The sequence below is a fragment of the Elaeis guineensis genome, chromosome 10, assembly GCF_000442705.2.
Source record: "Elaeis guineensis isolate ETL-2024a chromosome 10, EG11, whole genome shotgun sequence".
Taxonomy (NCBI): Eukaryota; Viridiplantae; Streptophyta; class Magnoliopsida; order Arecales; family Arecaceae; genus Elaeis; species Elaeis guineensis.
The window spans coordinates 75,059,980-75,084,121 of NC_026002.2; the positions used below are offsets into that span (position 1 = coordinate 75,059,980).

General features: G+C 37.6%; 1 protein-coding gene across 1 annotated transcript; it reads right to left on the reverse strand.

Moving 5' to 3' along the window:
* Nucleotides 1-64: 64 nt before the first annotated feature.
* LOC105052221 (uncharacterized) lies at nucleotides 65-23,344 on the reverse strand. The gene is made up of 11 exons (XM_010932958.4): nucleotides 23,171-23,344; nucleotides 23,000-23,070; nucleotides 22,853-22,910; nucleotides 21,061-21,167; nucleotides 20,478-20,523; nucleotides 2,977-3,111; nucleotides 2,682-2,771; nucleotides 2,416-2,541; nucleotides 2,228-2,311; nucleotides 2,015-2,079; nucleotides 65-714 (listed from the first exon to the last, which is right to left on the reverse strand). The coding sequence occupies exons 1-11, from the start codon at nucleotides 23,243-23,245 to the stop codon at nucleotides 528-530; spliced, it is 1,044 nt and encodes a 347-aa protein (XP_010931260.1). The 5' UTR covers nucleotides 23,246-23,344; the 3' UTR covers nucleotides 65-527.
* Nucleotides 23,345-24,142: the final 798 nt, after the last annotated feature.

Here is a 24,142-nt window from a genome sequence, read left to right on the forward strand (position 1 = left end):
CACCTTGATATAATTTGATACATCTATCAATAAATGTAATTAGTTCACCCAAGATAAGCAAACATAATTAAATAGCTTACAAAATATAAATATTAAAAAGATATGTTTGCCTTGCGCCAACAGAGTCAACATAGTTAAGCATGTAGATGGCTGTATTGTTTGAAAACAAGTTGGATCATGGGTGGTGCGGGGTCTATGGTTCTTTGTTACAGGATCTACATTGTCGAAATGACATGCAGCCTTGGAGGGAATTAACAATCAGAAACATAAAAGGTCTCTAGTCTTGTCACTTGTAGATTACAGTTATATCAATCTCGTGTTTTCCTCCTATACTAAAAATAAATCAGAAAGTTCGGGCCCCCAGATGAAAAATGCTTTAGAAGAGCCACCAAAGATATGGGTGCCCCAACAACAGATATGCTATGGGCTCCAAAATTTCAAATTCCTGATTGCTTTATACCTTCCTGCAGTTCCAAGAGTGCCAACATTAAGGATTTTGTCAGCTCCATGGGAGAGTGTACAGATAGTCAGGTGTGAATTTTCCATATTCCGAGTCCGTAGCCCAGACGAATAAGAATAAGCTCAAAAAGCATGTGTATGATGCTGGTCAGGCGCACTTTAGATCCTGGAATCTCAGACCAGGTAACAGAGACCTCAACCATTGGGATACCAAGATGCTTGCATAAGTAGACAAGCTCAACATCAAAGCACCACCTGCACAAAATTTAAATACATCAATTTTTATTATGGCTATCAGGACCGGTATTTATTGCTCGGTGGAACTTCGTCAGCTGAACTTTCTAAAATTTATGAATGCTTGATCAAAGTTAAATGAAAAGGTAAAGGCGAGACAATCATATTGAAACAGTATCTCATGATTGATAAGCATAAAACATGAAAAGCTGGGAATACAACCCACACCATTTAATTCATTAATAAAAATATCTCCCTGAAAAAACAGGTTTACTGGAAAGCATCACGATAGTGTATGTAAATAAAAGAGAAGGATCCAACAACACTGAAAGGCATTCTTTTAGAAACAATTTTGCAACTCAATAACATATTTAATCTGATAATAATAATTAATTATTTTAAATCAAAGAACATATAATAAAAAATGATTACAAATTGGGACCTGCACCAGTGGTCATTTGCTTGGCAACCAGAGGTTCTGGGTTCAATTCTTGGATGGTGCGTCCCTAAAAATCTAGACATGGGTATCATGTAGGTCTCCCACCCTTTCTTACCACAAAAATAAAAATAAAATGAAAAATTGAGAAGATCTGAAAAAGTTTTGATAATTTATAAGATTATTTGACTAGGTTTCATTGCACTCTGTTAACAAGATCATTTAACCACTAAGCCTCCATTTTTTTTGTCGTGAACTATGTCTAAATTCACTTTTTTTAAGAAGACTAAAATTCAGTGGAATCCTTACTAATTCTCCACTTGCATCCCCAAGTAAGGATGGATTGTTCAAAGAGTTAGCTTCAGTATGCAGCAAAGTAACAAGAGAACTGAGATTAAATTTCTCCTGAAATTAAGTATTTTTTTTTTTTTTCCAATGACTGTAAGATGTAATGTCAGGCTGGCTTGAGCCGCCCAGGTTCCTCAGATTGTGCTGGGATCCAGCATGATCATTAAAGGCTACAATGTACACTGTGGATCTACGATCATTGGTGACTGGCCAGCCATCCAAGTCTAAAACCATGGATCAGATTTGCACCATTATGTAGAATCTCGTTTCCCTTTCCCAATCATAGGCCTACACTGTAACTAATACTTATGATCACAATTTGCTAATATATTTCTCACTCTAAGGCTATATTTCAGAATCACAATGTTACCGAAGTTTCCACTTTGCAATAGTAAAAAGAAATATAGCTGTCATTCAAGTGCCATGCAACATAAGTTCTGCAGGTCGATATTACAACCACAGCTAGGAAAAAAAAAAAAAAAATCTGTTCCAGAAGAAGAGAGGATGTCGTCAATATGAACAGTGTTTAACAGATACCTCTTCAATCGAATATTTGTGAATAGTTTTCGGGCAGCAGCTCTTGTAAACATCTTAAAGCCGCACTGTGACAGATTTAACAAGTACATGATAAGAATGTATACAACCTAACAATCCTCAGGTTTGTAATGTGGTTCCAGAATCTACAAGCAGAATATCTTCTATCATGGTCATAGCTAGATTACTGGGGGATTACGAAGCATACAAGCATACCTGTGTGTCACGAATTCCTGGACCTGCAGTTAATAAGACTACAAGATGGAAACCCTTCATAAGAAAATTCCGGTACCACTTCCTCTGGAATGATGTACAAACAGCATAGTCAAAGAGTAAGACTAGAGAAAGCTAATGAGCTAAGAAGGAAAATATACATATGATCGTTAGAGGAAAAGGAAACATACTGTAGCAAGAGCTTGCTTCTCAAGATGAGCACGAGAACCAAATGCAGCAACCTCGATATCAGACAGCTTCAAACTCAGCCCATTAGGCGTTGCAGCAGATGAGTTAAGTTCTCTCAATGCATGTATCTGGCAAATAAACAGGTAGATCAATAATCAGTTTGCTATCTTATTTCAGCAAATGCTTAAAGAAATCAAGAGGATACATGAGATTTAATTAGAAAGAAATACTGGGTTTGCATGTCTGCAAGTTGAGTGTTCAAACAGACCTGAGTTTCCAGCTTTTCAAGGTCAGTCACCTTCGTTGCCCCATCAGCATCAAGCATTAGAAGCAGCTCACCACGTGAATGGAGCATTCCCTGTTTAACAATGTTTTCACAAAATTGGATGCATTAATCAATCAATACTGCATATGATGTGACAACTCTAGCAGCATCAGCAATAGTAGATAAAGATTCTGATTTAGCATCACCATATCATTGTCTGTATCACAAATAAGTGTTAAAACGGAGACATAATTGCCAGATAGCCTTGGAGAAAAACATCAGCTTACGGAGGACTCACTTTTCTTATAGCTTCTCCTTTTCCATGATTTCTTCCGAGTAGAATAACCCTTACATTATCAATCTTGTATTTCCTTACAAAATCAAATGCTACTTTTGATGTCCGATCAGTACTTCCATCATCAACTATCAAAACCTGCACAGAAACTCATCCAACAGTGTCAAAATCAGGGAAAAAAAAATCTCATTTTTCTTTTATAGACAGCCAATCTATGATCATGAGGAGCAAGTAGTAAGTAACAAAGATGCAACAGTGGGCAACATTACAAGCAACTAATTAGAGCAGAAAACATCATCTATAAAGGTTATACTGCAATATCAAGTAATTTCACAAGCACAGTGACAAAAGCCTTAATGCCTTCTATTTTCCCACCTTAAGCTTATCTACGAGTCATGCTCCAGTTCAACATCCCAAGTAACCATATCTCTTCACTTAAAAGATTTGAACAGCCAGTAATCGCTGCGTCTGGATAAACCAACCAGGATACATAAACTAATACATGTGGAACCACACAAGGGAAAAAGGAAAATGCTAAGAAAATAAAACTATCTGAAAGAAAATAGTAAGAAGTGATTTTCTTACTTCCCTCAATGTTCTGTATCATTATTATTGTACAGCTAGACCTACCATTGTCTTGTCACACTTCCTGGTATAATTTCAATTTTTGACTGACTTAAGCTGCAAGTCATTCACCATTAGAGGCCTTTGAACACAAGGGGATTCCTTCCCCACCGCTCTTCCTTATTGTTAAAGGAGGCCCTAAGGCTACTAATTGCAAAGAAAAGCAGGTTGATTTACTCAGTGACCTGCCACTGGTTGAAGGAGGGTAGACCAACCATCAGCTATATGCAGATGATATGCTAAATATAACCTAGTACTTTGACCAAACTGAAAGTGGTTCTCAAACTTCTTTGAGAGCCTTGCTACTCCCTCCTTTTGAGTCCTTTATGAAGGAATTTAGCTGCCAAAATCTATTTAAATTCATGTGTGTCTGCTCAAGGTCCAGGTATTTAGGGTTTCTATGGTAGAACATTCACCATTGAAAGGATAAAGCAAAATGTGCTGCAGGCCAAAAACGGCACTAGCTTTAGATTACATAGCTTAAAAGAATTGTCTAGAAGCTGCCTTATTCTTTGCCTAGTTATTCAACAATGGTGGTTATACTTTGGTTTAAAGGAGATTGTGTTGCTCCTTGAATTGATTTTGATGATTACAAAGCATTTGAGGGGGTTGCTAATGATTTTGGCTTGAAAAAAAATTTATTGTATTTCAGGGGTAAAATCATAATTTTATCAAGTTCTGATTCGGAAGCCTCAAGAACAAAAACACAAGATTTGTAATTTATTGGAGGTAATTTCAATATTTTTGAATGTATATTTTGAAAGAAAATCATGTTTATATATTTGAGTCGACCCCATAAGTCGACTCATATCAAAAGGGACTGAACGGCACGTTATTTTTAACTGACACACCCAATTGAATCGACCCCATGAGTCGATCCATGTGCATGAGTCGACCCTATGAGTCGACCTCTGTTGTTGTACAAGCCAAAGATACAGAACTGTCAGTTTCTGTTCTGCACCATATGAGCTGACCCCATGAGTCGACCTCTGTGCATGAGTCGACCCCTGTGCATGAGTCGACCCTATGAGTCGACCCCTGCGACGGAAAAACTCCGCAACGACTAGTTTTCAGCTCGTTTTGGCTGCATTTAATGCCCATTTAATGTGCTCCAACGGCTCTATTTCAGCCCAGATTACTTTCCACCATTATTTAAAGTTATAAAAGGCACTTAAAGAAGGGAATCAACAAAGTTTTGAAAGGTTCTTCAAGCATTCATTTTTAACCCCAAGCAAGAGCCCTCTTGAAGTTAAAGAAGCTTTTATTTCAAGTTCACCAACCCCTCAAGAGCTCATTCACGTCTTCAACCACTTTGAGAAAAATCAGAAGAGCTTCGTTCTTATTGTGTAAAGTGTATTTAAAGCTTTATTTGCTCATTAAAGGAGCTACATCTGTATTTCTGTGTGATTAACTGCTATACTCTATTTTGAATTGATATTTTATTTTGGAAGGATTCCAAAACGTAGAAAGATTGATCCGAACCTTGAATCGGATTGTATTGAGTTGGCTTGTACCCGGAAAACAAGTGTTCTAGCTTGGAATAGCTAGAGTCGGAGGTTCCGACGTTGTATTGAGTTGGCTTGTATCCGAGAAACAAGTGTTCTAGCTTGGAATAGTTAGAGTCGGAGCTTCCGACGTTGTATTCGGGTTAAATACGGTTTAGTGGATTTGAATTCCCTAGTAGGAGCTTAGGGAGTGAACGTAGGTGCAAAGTTGGCACCGAACCACTATAAATCTTTTTGTTTGTGTTGTGCTTACTTGCTCTCCTTTTAAATTTTCTTATCTTCTTGCATTCTTGCATCCAACTTCTACACCTTGCATAAATTTCACTCTCCACATTTATCCCGCTCATTGTTAAATAATCCTCATAGTTGTAAGTTAATTTTTAAATTTTTAAAAAACCCAATTCACCCTCCTTCTTGGATTGCATAGCTAGGCAACAAGTGATATCAGAGCTCGGTGCTCTAGCCCTACTTTGATTTAACCATCAAAGAGCTAAAGATCTATGGCAACTCAAGTTGGCACTTCACTAGCCGAGGGACAGTCCACAAACCGACCTCCACTTTTCAATGGGTCAAATTATACCTATTGAAAAGCTCGGATGAAAATCTTTATTCAAGCACTTGACTATGATATGTGGAGTATCATAGTAAATGGACCACACACACCCACTAGAATAATTGATGGTGTGGAATCAACCAAATCCGAAAAAGAATGGGATGAGGTTGATAAGAAAATGGCTCAACTAAATGCTAAAGCCATGAATGTTTTGTATTGTGCTCTAGATGCTAATGAATTCAATCGTATTTTAACATGCATTTTAGCTAAAGAAATATGTGATAGATTGGAAGTAACTCATGAAGGAACTAATTAAGTGAAGGAATCAAAAATTAACATGCTTGTACATAAATATGAACTTTTTAAAATGGAGCATGATGAATCAATAACTAAAATATTTACTCGTTTTACTGATATTATTAATGATCTAAAAAATCTTGATAAGTCTTATTCTAACAGTGATCTCGTGAGAAAGATTCTTAGGTCTTTACCAAAAACTTGGGAGGCCAAAGTGACCACAATCCAAGAAGCCAAAGATTTGAATATCTTACCCTTGGAGGAGCTTCTAGGATCGCTGATAACACATAAGCTAAGCATGAAACAACACCAAGAAGATGTCAAAAAGAAGAAGATAATCGTCCTCAAATCCACTGCTCAACCTGATGAAGAATCCGATGATACAGAAAATGAAGAGCAGGATGAAGAAATGGCCCTCATCACTAGAAGGTTTAAGAAGTTTTTGAAGAAAAGAAGACAAGGAATGAAAAAGAATCTACCTACAAAAGGGGAACACAGCAAAGAGAAGAATAAGAAGCAACCTCTTATTTGTTATGAATGCAAGAAATCGGGACACTTTAAGTCTGAATGCCCACAACTGAAGAAGGATCCCAAGAAGTACAAGAAGAAGACCATGATGGCTACATGGAGCAGAAGTGATGAGTCAAGCTCCGAAGAAGAAAACTCAAATGAACAAGCCAACTTGTGCCTTATAGCACATGAAAATGAGATAAATACTGAAACTCCTATTGACTTTACCTTTGAAGAACTTCATGAAGTGTTTTATGATCTAATTGATGAACTAAAAAAGCTAGGGGTAAAGAACAAAGAATTAAAATCAAAAAATCAATTTCTACTAAAAGAAAATGAGAATATTTCAAATGAAAAAGCAATCCTGTCTCAAAAAAATCTGAACTTAAAAATTGAGATTGTCAAGTTAAAACCAATGGTTAAGAAGTTCACTTTAAGTTCAAATAAGCTTCACATGATACTTGACAATCAAAAATCCATTTATGATAAAGCCAGTCTTGGATATAACCTTTTAAAAAAATAAAAATTTCTGAAAAATATCTTTGTAAATTCATCGTACAAGTTTTCAAATATAACTTGCTTTAAATGTGGTAAAGCAGGACACAAATCTTATTCATGTTTTTCCAACAAATCTGAAAATTCCAATGTAAAAAAAATATGAGTTCCAAAAGGAACCATTATGACTAATCTAAAAGGACCCAAGAAAGCTTGGATACCTATAGTCAAAACTTGATTCTTATGTATAGGTGTCTTGCATCCCAAGGAGCAAACCGGAGATGGTATCTTGATAGTGGGTGCTTAAGACACATGACTGGTGATGAATCCCAATTCATCATACTTGATGCTAAAAATGAAGAGATGGTCACCTTTGGAGACAATGGCAAAGGAAAGATCATCGGTATAGATAACATTGGTATCACTCCCTCCAGGTATATTGAAAATATTTTATTAGTAGATATTTTAAAGCATAATTTATTAAACATCAGTCAATTTTGTGATAAAGGATACAAAGTCATTTTTGAATCTTCAGTTTGCATTGTAACTAGTCCTATTAATGAAGGCATTAAATTTGTTGGGCATAGACATGGTAATATTTATATGGTAGATTTGAATGATCTTTTCAAAATAAACATGCAATGCCTAGTAACCTTGAATGCCAAAATTAATGAGACTAGTTGGCTTTGGCATCGTAGGCTTGCACATATTAGCATGCATTCACTCTCAAAACTTATTAAAAAAAAATTGGTTATCGGCTTACCCAAATTGAATTTTGAAAAGGATAGAATTTGTGATGCATGCCAAATGGGTAAATAAATACGAGTCTCATTCAAATCCAAAAAATATTGTTTCAACTTCTAGGCCATTAGAACTATTGCACATGAATTTATTTGGACCCACTAGAACTACTAGTCTAGGTGGAAAACGATATGGTTTTGTGATTATTGATGATTTCTCTTGTTTTACATGGGTCTTCTTTTTGGCACATAAGGATGAAACTTTTTATGTTTTCTCAAAATTTTATCGAAAAATCACAAATGAAAAAGATTTTTCAATTCAAAATATTCGAAGTGATTATGGAACCGAATTTGAAAATCAAGATTTTGAAAAGTTTTGTGATGAAAAAGGTATTAACCACAACTTTTCAGCACCTAGGACACTCCAACAAAATGGGATAGAAAAAAGAAAAATAGAACCCTTGAAGAAATAGCCCGTACCATGCTATGTGAAAGCAACCTTCCAAGATATTTTTGGACGGAAGCAATTAACACGGCATGTTACATATTAAACCATGCTTTAATTAGACAAATTTTAAAGAAAACCCTTTATGAGCTTTGGAAAGAAAGAAAACCAAACATTGCATATTTTCATATTTTTGGTTGTCGATGTTTTGTTTTGAACAATGGTAAAGAAAGACTAGGAAAATTTGATGCTAAATCCGATGAAGCAATTTTTCTTGGTTACTCCTCTTCTAACAAAGCTTTTAGAGTTTTCAACAAAAGAACTTTAATAGTAAAAGAGTCAATACATGTTTTTGATAAAACTAACGATCTTCCTTCAAGAAAAAATGAAGGTATTAATAATACAGATCCTCTTATAGAAGGGATGAAGGAGATCACTCTAAAAGACTCAACCATTCAAGATGATGAAGAACATGAAGACAAATAAGATGAGGAAGGTAAAGAACAATAAGAACAACCTCTAGGTACAAATGATCTACCCAAAGAATGAAGGTATGATCACAACCTCCCCAAGGAACTAATCATTGGTGATCTTACACATGGTGTAAGAATTCGCTCTTCACTTAAAAATGCATTCAATCATTTTACTTTTGTCTCTCATCTTGAACCTAAAATCATAGATGAAGCTGAAAAAGATTATAATTGGATAAATACAATGCAAGAAGAACTTAATCAATTTGAAAGAAATAATGTATTGACTTTAGTTTCAAGATCTAAAAATTATTCAATAATTGGCACAAAATGGGTATATAGGAATAAATTGGATGAACATAAAAATATGATAAGAAATAAAGCGAGATTAGTTGCAAAAAGTTATAATCAAGAAGGAATTGATTTTGATGAGAACTTTGCACCTGTTGTTAGATTAGAAGCAATTAGACTTCTACTTACATATGCTTGCTTTATGAATTTTAAGTTATTCCAAATGGATGTCAAAAGTACTTTTCTACATGGATATATTGCTGAAGAAGTTTATGTAGAACAACCTCCAGATTTTGAACATCATGCTTTTCCTAATCATGTTTTTAAATTAAACAAAATATTATATAATTTAAAACAAGCACCTAGGGCTTGGTATGAAAGGCTAAGCAAATTTTTGCTTAATAATGATTTTTCAAGAGAAAATATAGACACAACCCTTTTCATTAAAAGAAATCAAAATGATATATTAGTTATACAAATATATGTTGATGACATTATTTTTGGGTCTACTAATGAAACTCTTTGTCAAGATTTTGCTAAGCTCGTGCAGGAGGAGTTCGAGATGAGCATGATGGGAGAACTTACATTCTTCCTCGGACTCCAAATCAAACAAACAAAGGAAGGAATCTCCATCACCCAAAGCAAGTACACAAGAGAACTACTCAAAAGATTTGGAATAGAGAACTCCAAAGCAATTGGTATACCCATAAGCCCATCATGTAAGCTTGACAAAGATGAAGGAGGTAAAAATATAGACTTAAAATTTTATAGAGGCATGATTGATTCTCTATTGTATTTAACTGCTAGTAGATCAGATATTATGTTTAGTGTTTGTCTTTGTGCTCGCTTTCAATCAAATCCAAAAGAATCACACTTGAATGCAGTTAAAAGAATCCTTAGATATTTAAATGATACACAAACTCTAGGACTATGGTATTCTAAGAACTCATCAATTGACTTGATAGGATATTTAGATGCCGATTTTACTAGATGTAGATTAGATAGAAAAAGTACTAGTAAAACTTGCCAATTTTTTGGAGTTAACTTAATCTCTTGGTTTAGCGAGAAGCAAAACTCGATAACACTATTTACGACCGAGGCCGAATATATTGCAGCCAGAAGTTGTTGTGCTCAAATCTTGTGAATTAAGTAACAACTTGAAGACTTTGGCATCAAACTCAATGAAACTCCCATAAGATGTGATAACACCAGTACTATAAATCTAACTAAAAATCCAATTCAGCATTCTAGATCAAAACATATTGAAATTAGGCATCATTTCATAAGAGAACATATCCAAAATGAAGATATAATTCTTGATTATGTTTGTACTGAAAAATAATTGGCTGACATCTTTACCAAGGCCTTAAGTGAAGATAGGTTTTGTGAAATTAGGAGAAAACTAGGAATCATTGATCCATCAGCTTAAGTATCTCCCTGATTCCAAATTCTTAATGTCAAAAATTTATTGAACCAAATCTATTGAGTTCAATTCTCATTTTTCTTAAGAGTTCAAAAGCTCAAAACTATCATTCACATGATCATTACTTGGGGAAACATCCTTCTCTCAGAGTTTCAAATTTTTTCGAAATTGTCCCATCATTTTTTTGAATTTTTCTGTACCATGAGTCGACCCCCAAGGTCGACCCTAGGATAAACTTGCAATTTTGTCAAAACCCTTTGGGCGCTCTCTTCTTATTGGGAATTTTTTCTTGAGCGGACTCAGCCCTTCGTCTTCTTCCTCCCACCAAACCAAAAGCTCTCCATCTCTTCTCCCTCAAACCAAAGATTTCTCTCAAATATCTCCTCCCATCGATTTTCACTCCTCAAATCACCCGTTAAGGAACCAACTTCCTCTCCTCTCCCTTCCTCATTTGGGGCGGTTCGAGCTTGCCCTAGAATCATCCCCACTTCTCCAAACCGATGATTTAACTCCTCAAATCCTTGCCTTTTTCTTTCCAAAATCTTTTCCTCTCTGCCTCACATTTAGTCTCCTAAGCTCTTTTCAAGTCTCTCTTGATCTAATGGCTCCCAAAACAAAGCAATCGCAAAGAAGAAAATCTGTTCGCGGGTTGAAAGACAGTGTGCGCAGAAAGAGATTAGCAACTGAGCCCTCTCCTGCTCCAATCCCTGCTCCAGGTCCTGCTTCAGCTTCCACTCAGTCTCCAATCAGCCCAAGCAAGGTACCTCTCTCTGATCGAAAAGTGAAATCCGAAAAAAATATTGATTTCAAATTTTTTGAAAAAGAAGGGTTCACTATTGGATCGAAGATTAAGTATCAAAGATGAAAATTTTACTGCTCTTTAAAGGAAAATACTTATATCGATCTAGTCAGAAAATTTTACTTAAATTTGAGCTATAGCAATGGAACAGTAAAATCTACAATAAAGGTATTGATGTTATTCTTGATCCAGTACATTTGGGACAGATACTGCATTTGCCTTGTGAAGGCTATACCAATATGGAGCTCCCTATTAAAGAAGAAAGAATTAATGTTATCTTAGGAAGAACTTATACTGGAAGTCTAAATAAATTGGAAGCAAAAATTCTTTCTGTTGAGATGAGACTGTTACATCACTTGGTAACCAAATTGTTTGTCCCTAGGAGTGGTAGACACGACCTTCTATCTGGTAGGGACATTTGCATTATGTACCATGTGATCACCCAAACCCCCCTGAACCTTCCAGCATTGATGTTTGAGGCCATGAGAAAAATCCTGAACAGATCCAAGGCTCACTTGCCTTTTGGTATGGCACTCACCTTAGTTTTTAGAAGGTTCGGAATCAGTTTTAAGGGAGAGGTAGTTGCTAGACTATCTCATTCCGACATCATCAACCGCCACACACTGCATCATATGGATTTTTCTAAGACTGATGGCGGTTGGACAAAGGATGTTGAAGAGAGAGCAGAGGATAGAGCAGAGGAAGAGGGACCGTTTTCACCTCTTCGTGATCACAGAGCATCCCCAGATATTCAGTTCATATCCGATCACGAGGCTGGTCCTTCAGAGTGTGAGGAGGCATACTTCAGTTCCACAGTCAAAGAGCAGGGTACATCCTTCAGAGTTCAAACTAGCAGATGATCAGATTGAGATGATGTCCCAGCGTGTTGCCTCCATTCTATCTCAGCAATTTCCCACTTCAGCCTTTGCTCAGAGATCGACATCCCAGGGTGACTCAGATCAGACTCTGATCTCTCACATTTCTTCTGTTTTCCAGATGATTACTGATCAGTCGGTACGCATTGAGCAGCTTGAGGGATGTATTTTGAGATTGACAGGCAAAGTATGAGATTTGTAGGGGCAAGTATTAGCTTTAGCCCATCTCCAACCGCATGAGGATATCACAGAGGTCTCAGACCTAACTGCAGAGGCGGCTAGACTTCGAAGAGTCTTAAAGAGTAGTTTTGACTTCTTGAAGAGAGAGATCAGGAGCTCCAGTGAGAATGCTTCTACTCAGTTCAGTGCCCTGATGCAGTCTGTATCGAGAGCCTTGGATCTTTTGGACACCATCAGACTTTCTCTTATTGCACAATCCGTATCTTCCCAGGCTCTAGGATCCTCTCACCCCTCTACTCGTGCTGGTACCTCTACCCGTGGTCGAGGCAGACGTGGTCGAGGTCGTGCTCGTGGACTTGATCCTACATCTCCTCACCCTATCTCTGATTCTTCAGATTCTGATCCCTCTAGCCATAACATCTATTAGATCTAGATTAGTTTGTCTCCTATATCTAGGATCTATCTTATGGGCCTTGTATTTGTTGGCTAATTAACTCTTGGATAGTTTCAATCCATGACTTTTGTATTTTGAGTTGACTCATGTGTATTGGGACACCTTTTGTATTCAGTCACTTTTGAATATATATATATATATATATGTGCGCGCGCGCTTTGACTTTCAATGATGTCTATGAATGTGATCAAATTGAATTGTTTTAATTATGAGATATGAAAAATAACTCATATTAGTGCTGAAAAATACTATGAATTGCAATATCTTCTAGATGAGCAAGTTGATATATCCTTTATGTTTGCTATGTTGAGAGGGAGTAGAGAAATAAGCAATCAAAGAAGGAGGCTAAAGAAGTAAAATATGATATCAAAAATGAAGAGTAAAAAAAATATATCATTTTTGTTATCTTTCTTTTCTTTTTCCTATCCTTAAAATCTCTTAAGATCTTAATTGATGCTATCAAAAAGGAGTAAAGAAAATTTGTCCTTTCAAGATCCCTTAAAAGGAGTAGAGAATCTTAATTGATGCTGTCAAAAAGTGAGAGTAGAGAATCAAAATCGAATTTGAGCAATAAGCAATAAAGAAATGAGCAATAAGCAATAAAAAAATTAGTAATAAGCAAAATTATTAAGCAAATGTGTCAAAGAACCAAAATCGTCAGCTCCTTTTTTATCTAATTTTCAAAGCAAATAAACTTATAAGCAAATTTCAAATTGATCTTCAAACTGCTTATGATGCATTTCGTTCAAATACTTGACTATGATATTGAAGTGATGCATCTTCATAAATTTGAAATTCATGTTCAATGCTTTATATATGCTTTTGCTCAAGTGTTTTGTCATCATCAAAAAGGGGGTGATTGTTGCTCCTTGAATTGATTTTGATGATTACAAAGCATTTGAGGAGGTTACTAATGATTTTGGCTTGAAAAAAGATTTATTGTATTTCAGAGGTAAAATCGTAATTGTATCAAGTTCTGATTCGGAAGCCTCAAAAGCAAGAACACAAGATTTGTAATCTATTGAAGGCAATTTCAATATTTTTGGATGTGTATTTTGAAAGAAAATCATGTTTATATATTTGAGTCGACTCCATGAGTCGACTCATGTCAAAAGAGACTGAACGGCACGTTATTTTTAGCTGGCATATCCAATTGAGTCAATCCCATGAGTCGATTCCTGTACATGAGTCGACCCTATGAGTCGACTTCTGTTGCTGTGCAAGCCAAAGATATAGAACTGTCAGTTTCTGTTTTGCGCCATATGAGCTAACCCCATGAGTCGACCCCTGTGCATGAGTCGACCCCTGCGACGGAAAAACTCCGCAACGACTAGTTTTCAGCTCGTTTTGGCTGCATTTAATACCCATTTAATGTGCTCTAACGGTTCTATTTCAGTCCAGATTACTCTCCATCATTATTTGAAGTTATAAAAGGCACTTAAAGGAGGGAATCAATAAGATTTTGAAAAGGTTCTTCAAGCATTCATTTTCAACCCCAAGCAAGAGCCCTCTTGAAGTTAAAGAAGCTTTTATTTCAAGTTCACCAACCTCTCAAGAGCTCATTCAAGTCTTCAACCACTTTGAGGAAAATCAGAAGAGCTTCATTCTTATTGTGTAAAGTGTATTTAAAGCTTTATTTGCTCATTAAAGGAGCTACATGTGTATTTCTGTATGATTAACTGCTATACTCTATTTTGAGTTGATATTTTATTTTGGAAGGATTCCAAACGTGAAAAGATTGATCCAAACCTTGAATCGGATTGTATTGGATTGGCTTGTACCCGAAAAACAAGTGTTCTAGCTTGGAATAGCTAGAGTCGGAGGTTCCAACGTTGTATTGGATTAGCTTGTACCCGAGAAACAAGTGTTCTAGCTTGGAATAGCTAGAGTCGGAGGTTCCGACGTTATATTCGAATTGAATACGGTTTAGTAGATTTGAATTCCCAAGTAGGAGCTTGGAAAGTGGACGTAGGTACAAGGTTGGCACCGAACCAGTATAAATCTTTTTGTTTGTGTTGTGCTTACTTGCTCTCCTTTCAAATTTTCTTATCTTCTTGCATTCTTGCATCCAACTTCTACACCTCGTATAAATTTCACTCTCCACATTTATCCTACTCATTGTTAAATAATCCTCATAGTTGTAAGTTAATTTTTAAATTTTTAAAAAATCCAATTCACCCCCCTCCTCTTGGGTTGCATAGCTGGGAAACAGATTGTCTAAGCTGTTCCGATTGCATGTCAAAGGATGTAATCTAATCTAATAAATATATATAAAAATGGAGGCTTCTCCATTGAGAAGCCTCCATTTGCTGCGTGGGGTGTTAGGAAAGAGGGAAGGGAGCCACGTGGCTTAAGCTTCCCTATTTTGAAGCATGATCACAACACCCCAGCCATCATCTAAGCTCCCCTCTTCGGCCGCTCCAAGCCTCCCAACCGATTGAGACTCCTGGGAACCCCAGCCATCGTCTAAGCTTCCCTATTCGACCGCTCCAAGCTTCCCACCCGATTGAGACTCTTGAGGGCGGAAAAACAACAAGAACGAGATGAAGATAACAATCGCCGCCTCCGTCAACTCCCCATACCCAGTGGGTTCAAGGAGCAGAGGGAGGTCGCTGTGAGAGTTCTCGACCAGGCCAGGATTGGCAGTGAGGTCTTGAGTTTCATGACACGTCCACCATGTATCCCATGTAGTCTTCGCAATGTTTTGATTAGCTAATTAATTTCCACGGTGTTTCGGCCAAGTAGAAACAAACATTTTAAAACAGAGCTGATCCTTGCTTAAATTAGTAACAAACAAACATTCTTCTAATTTTTCAAAAAAAAAAAATTTAAAAATAATTAAGCCAATCTTTGTCTCATGGGCAACAGGGTTAAGTGAACCAAAAGTTGATGGAGATGTAATTGGAGGCGGTGGAGAGGGTTGATTGCATGAGAGAGATTACCACTCAGGTCAAGAGCAGGGGCTCAGCCAGTAACAACTTACCCCTCAAAAAGTTGTCTTGCAGAAATCCAAGGGAATCTGTTCAGCAGCCTATCGGTTTGTCCGAAATCAGCAGGAAATACTAGAAGAAGTGCAAGACAGTCTCCATAAGGCAGCGAGGAGAATGAAAAAATATGTAGACAAAGGACGCCGGCCATTGAAATTCGGTGTGGGGGATAAAGTTCTGCTGAAACTGATTCTTCAGATTTGGAAAAAGATCAATAGTAAAAAAGTACACCGAGGTCTGATTTCAAAATATGATGGACCTTTTGAAGTGACGAAGAAAGTGAAAAATGTCGCCTATCAGTTGTACCTGCCAGAAACGCTAAAGATACACCCAACCTTTCATGTGAGTTACCTAAAGCCTTTTTATGAAGATGCAGATCCTTCAAGGATTCAAGTGCAACAAGCCCCACAACAATAAGGCAACACTTTGACAAGGAGGTGGAGAAAGTTCTTGACCATCAGATATTGAGACACAGCAAGAAAAATAGAAGGACCGAGTATTTGATCCAATGAAAAGGGAAACCAGAGAATGAGGCTAGTTGGGAGAAAAAGACTTCATTGTGGCAGTTTGAAGAGGCAATCCAAACTTACCTGTCATGCCTCCCTCCAAGAACGTCGGGATCTTCGGATGGAAGAGGTTTGTCACAGTCTGGCTTTTGGGATGGCACGGGCTGATGCCTTTGCCGTGCCAATCCCAAGTGTGCAAAGGCTTGACGGGAGCTCTGCAAGGAAAAGACATGGCTTGGTGCTCGGATGGCCAGGCCAAGTATTGGCACCAACAGACGGGTGCCAATATGCAGTAGCGCGTGGCACCATGACAGGGCGCGCGCAAGGGTGCACATGGCAGTGCACGCAAAGGCGCCACGGCAAAGTGCACAAGGCAAGCATTACACCTGCGCGGTAGCACGCGCGCAGCAGTGGGGCGCGCACGTGCAACAGCATGCGCACAGCAGGGGCGCAGCACCAGCACACGTGCATGGGCATGCACGGCTGGACGCGTGCGCACATGAGTTCGCAAGGGTGCGCAGCCTGGCACCCGAGCACATGCAACCTGGCACTTAGGCGCGTGCAGTCTGGGGCTTTAACATGCAGTTGGACGGGATTCTAAGTTGGACGGAATTCTAAGTTGGCCGACAGTTGCTTTCGATTGCCTTGGTCAGTTGCTGTCCAGCAGCAGTTTGAGAGAGTTGTCAACGGTTGACTCCCAACTCCTTGGAGCAGTTTGCATCCAAACAGATGGGAAACGGTTCCAAGTTGGTTCCTAGCGATTGGGAGAAGTTGTCCACCGCCTATGTATACTATGCTTGCTGGCTTGTAGCAGGCAGGAATGGGTGAACGTGAGATATTCTGAGAGACTGTGGGCAGGTCTCTATTATCCAGAATTATGTGAGAATTGGAATAAAAGAAATCCTTGATATTTCCTCCATGTGCCTTGATATCTTGTCCCCATTCCACTTGGTGTGTGCATCTTATGGGTGGGGAGTGTTGAGAGGCTGAACTAGACAGGAGTAGTGCCGCACAAGACTTGTATTCTTGCAAAATTTTTGGACGAAAATCAATCCTGTGACAGTTGGTATCGATCCTGTGACAGTTGGTATCAGAGCCAGTTTTAAGGCTCTATCGGTAGAATTTTGGCCATTTTAGTGCCAAAACTGTGAGCGTAGGGGTGGCGCTCATGCGAACAGATGGCAACAATATGGAAGCTATCCGTGAAAGATTGTCATACTCCGGCATTGTCAATGACGATGTCGCTCGCTAGAAGAGGATGAGGATTGGAATGATCGAAGAAAGGAGAGTAAAAAATCGATGGGGGAAGATCAGGAGGGATTAGCAATTTTAGGGTTTATTTTGCTTCTACTTTTTGTAGGAATTGCGATTTATTATAATACCCTTGTAAGGAAATATAGAAGGATTTTGATGTGAGGTTAAAACTATCATTTGATACTCTGGGTTAGATGACAAAAGCCACTATCCGAGTATGCCTCAATTCTCTCTAACTTCTCTCTTTGACCTCTTTTCTTTAACAGAGAGACTTGACCAACCTTTAAAAAAAAATTCATGATTAAAATCTTTTGGCATCCAAAAGCATCTTTAGCAATGGGCCGAATTACAAAAAAAAAAAAGCTAGCTCCTTAGAAATTGATCAAGTCGTTGAATTATTGAGAAAATTGATCGAAGCAATCAATCTTTTTGAGGAATCAAACCAACCAAGGGTTTGACTCCAATGGAGGGCATGGGCAACGGAGCCAACGTGAGAGAGACTGAAGTGGTGGAGGCCGGAGAAGTCGGTGGCACCGATGGCGATGAGGGAAGGGAAGAGGGTGAGGGAATCGATGGCGAAAAAACAAGTGAGGGCGGTAGTGTGGCGGCGAAGGAAGGGGTCGAAGGTGGTGATCTTGTTGCCGTGGGTGATGAGGAGGGAGCCCGAGAGGGTGGCGGAGATGGCGAATAGGGGGTCGCGGCCAAGGAGGGGGAGGGCAAGCGAGTGCGAGGGCCGGAGGGGTCGAAGAGGGAAGGATCAAAGAAAAAAAGTATGAATCAAATAATTAAATGTTATAATTACATAATAAAAATATTACTAAATAAATGATAAATTAAATTAATAGAATAATAATATGATTATATATTTAAAAATATATGAATAATATATAAAATTAAAATAAGATTATAAACAAACTCATATATTCGAATGGATAATTATGACAAATATGGATATAGATACTGAATAAATATACCAACGAATACTCTACTCAAATTTTTATCCATATTCAAATAGATCCAAATACAATAATAGATCGGATATTCGTCCAATTCACTTTCATCCTAAATTAAAAAAGAGATAAACGACAAACATTTAAAGTATATCTCCTTTTAAAGGAGAGGATTGAAGAAGAAGGAAAAAGAGAGATAGAAGAATTTAAAAATGATTAAAAATAAAAATAGTAAGAAATGATAGATTTAAGAAGAAGCTTCGTAGAATTAGGATTGGATCCTCACAAGTTTTGTCCAATAGCTTATATGCACACTATGCACAAAATATAGTTTTTTAATTATTTTAATGATTTTTAAAATATATATAGAATAAATATAATAAAATAGATAAATAAAATTAAATATTATTTTAAAAATTTGTATCCCATGCATCGCATGGAGTTATAATCTAGTATATATATATTAAAATGGAGGCTTCTATGTTGGCAGAGCTTCCATTTGACACGTATTTTTAATAGAGTCATGGCATGCGAGAGGGCAAGGCGAAGAATCGATGGTTTCAGGATGGATGCAATGCACCTGGTGACTACGTGGTGACGAATATTTGTACCCATCCCATCCTATTCCACGCACTCTCTCTCCCTCTAGTCCTTATGGCCACTTACAACATCATTCTCTCTCTCTCTCTCTTATTCTCCGCCCCAGAGATCCAATCCATCCATCCCCTCCCTTCATGTCGCCATCTCAATCTCATCTCATCCCATCAATCCACCTCCCTCTTCTCTCCCCGCTTTTGATAAAAAGAAAAAGAAAGCCAGAAGGGGAGAGCCGGTAGACCATCAAACCTCTTCCTCCTCGGCTCTTGAATTTTTCTTTAATTTGGTTTTGCCCTACTTATCCTATCCGAGTAGGTTTTTTGGATGTGAGCGGGAATTCTTGCTGTGTGATGCATTCAATGGCCAAGGGATTGGTGGATCCCATGGTGGCGGTGTCCTTCCTCATGATCTTCCTTTACGAGTTTTGCGATTAAAATTGGGCAAAGATCTAAACAGGTAGAAGTTTGGATGAAGGCCTCGGTCTTGGATATCTCAAGGGAGAAAAGCTTGGAGTCGGAGATGATGGCGAAGAGGATCTCCTGGCCAAAGAACTTAACAAGGTTCATGGCAATGGCGGTCTTGCCGGTGGAAAGGAGTATCCTGGTCAAGAGACTTAGCAAGGCCCATGGCAATGGTGGTTTTGTCGATGTCAGACTGGCCGACAAGGAAGATGGTGCGGCCGGGGATTTGCATCCCATGCATGGCACGGGGTTATAAGCTAGTTAAATTGAAAATACTAAACAAGCTTTTCATTAGAAGCTATGACTAAGGAGAAATGCTATATTTTTCATGACCTCTTGTCCCGTGGGAGGATTTGGCATCTATAGTGAACATGTTCAGCTGGAAGCAGCAGTCATATGTCACCAGAGTTCTTCTTTTACCAATTATAGATACCTTCTCTTTCTTGTTGAACATCCTGAGGTGCAGGGGTATAATTTTCATGCCAGTCTACATTCCTAGAATGCCATCAAGCCTCTTTTAGGAAATGGTTTCCCTTTTGGGCTTGGAGCTGCTTTTGGATTTAGATGATACAGATGGTCATGAGTCATATCATTTTTAGAATACTGTACATGGTGTCATTTTTAGAAAATTGTACATGTGTCATTGTAAGTGCGAGATCCGATAGCTCATAAGAAAGGGGTAGTAACAGATGTCTAAAGTTATTTCAATCTGGAGGTAGGAAATTATTTGTACATGAAAATTTTAATTTTTGAAGAACAATAAAACATGTCTCTGATGAGAAAAAAATACCCAACTCTAGATGGAACAAAAATAAACAGCACAATTGATGTAGGGTATTTTTGAAAATGGTGGATAAGATATACATGTAGGCCACAACATATAATTCTAATAATAGCAAATTAAGAAGCAAAATAGTGTAGGCAGTGAGAGATTATTGACATGTGCAGTAGATTCCATCAGTTGAATGTTTGCATCAAAATTATGTTCAATATTCAATCATCTGAATCCACATTAAGAAATTACTGCCACGTGCGAGCAAAAATGACTAGAAATAATGTTTACTTCACCTCATAAAGTTTTTACATACCTCGTAAGAAAAGGACTTCTCAACTGCCGAACGTTGTTGGAGATAACTACAAAAAAGCAGTTTACAAATAAAAAGCACTGCCGTAACAGATAGGCAAGGCACTAAAAATCAGAAGCCCCACAGAAACAAAATGCAACACTGAGAAATAAAGAAGATACCTTTAAGGGAAGTAAGGTTTCACAATGCACTATCTCATTCTAATACATGCTACAAGCTTTCACTTCTATTGTGCAAAAAAACAGCATCCAGTAGGATGAACATATTTTAGTTTAGAAGTACTAACAACAAGCATCATCACAATATTGGGACATTTCAATGCAACCAGTTCTCTCATTAACTCAAGAAATTAACCCCTGAGAAACATCTTTGCAAATAGTCTGGCCAAAAGGGCACCTATAGAAAGATACTTGTCATATCAAAGAGTTAAGTATGATGGTTCCAAAGTTTTCTTGAATCACAAAAATTAAGTAAACCTTAAAGTTTTAGCATCCACTATCCACAAGGACCTCCAAACACCACTGCGTAATATCCATGATCTATATATAACTTGGTATGCACTCAAAGAATTCATTTAATCACTTACTTCATGGTCTCAATAAGAGCTCCAGGAAGCCTATGCTCTTCATTGAATGCAGGAATAATCAAAGATATATACTTTTCAGGAGGATCGCAGATAGAAGGGCAAGGGACCTGGCATAAAAAAAACTGTCAGCATTACCAAAATAAGTTGGAAATGTTTTGTTGAAATGAATAATTCAAGCATCAAAGTAAGTGCATCATGGCTTATAATTAAAGTCTGCAGTACATCGACAATCTCAAGTACAGTTGAATGAGATAAAAGTTACGCTTCAATGTCTCCATTAAAGATTAAGAGGATAACAAAGCAAAAAGTTTTGAGGGTTTTAATGCGGACATAATCAAGTAAAAACACTAAATTATTTCACAACATTACATCAAGAAAGAAAAGAAGGATAGTTGTCATGTAGTTCCTGTCTTCAAATCCTTCTTATGGTTCCCAATCCAATCACCAGATTTGGCTTGTTCTTCTAACTCAACAGATATCTAAAATTGGATTTGATTTGCACTAACAACTCATGTTTGAGACAGAATAGATGTATATAACACTTTGTTTTATCTTCTAGTTAATCTGTTGGGAACTTCTTGTATGTTGAATTCATCTTCCAAATGATTAGTCCATATAACAGAAAGTGAAAAAAGAAAAAAGTAAAGAGCCATAAAAGGTGAGAGAGGACTGCAATTTTAAGTTGGGAACATGAGTGTTACAAATAATTTCAAATTGTGCAGTATGCATAAAATTGCTGAAGATAACAAGGAGAAGTTTTAACAATTCTAGAACTTCTGAATCTCCCATTTGTGATATATTGTAATCCTGAGCATGCTTTGTTAAAAGAAAATGCACTTTGAAATATTGCTTGGGAGGAAGCACCTGAAAGATTATGGAACATAATTGGGACAAACATTAGCATATTATAAGAGGTTAAAAAAAAAGGCAGCCATTGTGCATAAATAGCAAATCTAACGACAGGTAAGTTGTGCACTTATCAACCAATGATCATTCCTTAGTATCCACTTTGAGGTTGATTTAATCATCATGTTTCTCCACCTGACTAAAGCAGGTAACATGCTCTGTCAAAGCATGACAAAGTTTCTTGACAACAAGAGCAACTAGGAGTAGTTAAATCATATTTTGTGAAAATATGACATTGTTTACAACAGAAACAATGAAAGGGAATTCCTAAATCAAACAACAATAACGACAATCTCAATCCACAGATAAGCATGCACATATTGGCATGCACGTGGTGTCTTGTGCATTCATATGTTATAGAGCTCTTCTAGGAAACAATTCTGGAACTAACTAGATGAAACAAGTTTTAAATTTGATCATCAAAATTTATCAATATCAGTTTCCTCAAATTTACAAATAGCCAAGAACCTCAAAGCCAGGATACCTACTGACTAACTTGGAAGTACGTTTTTATTATTATTATTATTAGAAAAACCCAATATAGCAAACGGTGACTTTAAGAACTCATAAATTCCTGTGTCATCCACACATCATGACCTCGTTGTCAATGATATTACTAATCGGTGCACGAACTCTAAATCTAAGCTTTCTCCTTTATTGCCAGGAGTCCCTTTCCCGTTCATTTTAATTTCTCAAACTGCATTGTGAAATCCAGATTCTTTAAATCTACGCTCATGCAATCGAAACCAATTATTCAACGCGTTCCCTGTATTACCGAAAGAATTTATGAGAATCGACAATACCAGAAAGTTCTCATCAGCGGTTCATGAAACAAAGAAAGAAAGGGGGAGGGGAGATCAAGTTTTGATTTTGTTGGCATGCTCACCTTCTTCAACGAGTTGGGATCCTCGAAGAAAGAATCCGAGGCGGCGGTTCTTTCGAGCCTGCAACGAGATGAGAAATTTATAAGATAGATGGCCAGAAACACGAGGAGGGTTTGGATTGGGAGGTGAAAGGGGGGTGTGGGGCTTACGAGTGCCTGCATCCGATCTTTCTGACGTATTCGAGGAAGAAGGCGGCAATGCCAAGCGCCAAGATCAACGCCTGCAAAGAGAGGAGGAGGAAAAAAAAATGAAAGAATCGAGGGTGAGAGAAGATAGGAAAGGGGGATTAGTGCCAGGGTTTGGGAGGGGAGGAGACGAACCAGAGAGGAAAGGAGGAGGGAGAGGGGGAGGGAAACGGAAAGGTGGGGATCGGGGAAGAGAGACCACCAGCCCATCTTCCGCCGTCGTCGCCGTTGCCCAGCCCCACCTTGCGACGACGGTGCGTCAAGGGTCTAGCGATTCATAGCTTTGCGGTCGTGAGTTCGAACTGGAACTTATAATGGACCGGGCTAGGGAATTGAAAATGGCATATTCTAAACATGCGTGGCCCGAAGCCCCGTTATAAATAAAATTTGCGAGATTGTGCACCGCGAGTGGTATAGAAAATCAATATATAGCATCGTTGATTGATCCATATAATTATTATTTTTTAATATATATTTAATATTTATAATTAATTTTTTATTTAAAAATTTTATATAATAAAAATATTTTTATTTTTTGAAAAAATTATGATATTCTATTTTCATATTATGGCATCCTGTAATATGCATAGAATATCATAATTTTTTTTTAAAGAATAGAAGCATTTTCGTTATTCAAAATTTTCAAACGAAAAAATCAATCTGTAGATATTAAATACGCATTGAAAAGTGATTGAACAAAAATGTCTCTCTCATATTACGATATCTTAGGCCATATTACATCTTGGGCTATATTACATCACAGGATGCCATAATTTTATCCAAAAAATAAAGATATTTTTATCATATAAAATTTTTAAATGAAAAAATCGACCTACAGATATTAAATGTGTATTGAAAAGTAGTGACTACGTGGACCAATTGGATAAGGTGGTGCACTCCATGTCGGATTTTCTATACCATCCGTGGTGCACAAAGAATTTCTCATAAAGTTTATATTCGCGATCCGACCCACGATCAGCTCTAGTTCTTCGCACCCTAGAGATATTTGGATCAATTGAGGCCCGAACAGATGGTGTGGAAGCACTTCTAAAGACTGAATGAATCACATTTGGTACGTTGGGATGAAATGGAATGTAATCACCATTC

What these genes read in the sequence shown, in the direction of transcription:
- LOC105052221 (XM_010932958.4), bottom strand. Translation starts at nt 23,245, where the DNA reads ATGGGCTGGTGGTCTCTCTTCCCCGATCCCCACCTTTCCGTTTCCCTC. An exon ending in ATCCCAACTCGTTGAAGAAG is followed by an intron (nt 21,168 to 22,852) that starts GTGAGCATGCCA and finishes TTTTTATGCCAG; the next exon opens with GTCCCTTGCCCTTCTATCTG. An exon ending in CAGGAATTCGTGACACACAG is followed by an intron (nt 2,080 to 2,227) that starts GTATGCTTGTAT and finishes AATCTGTCACAG; the next exon opens with TGCGGCTTTAAGATGTTTAC.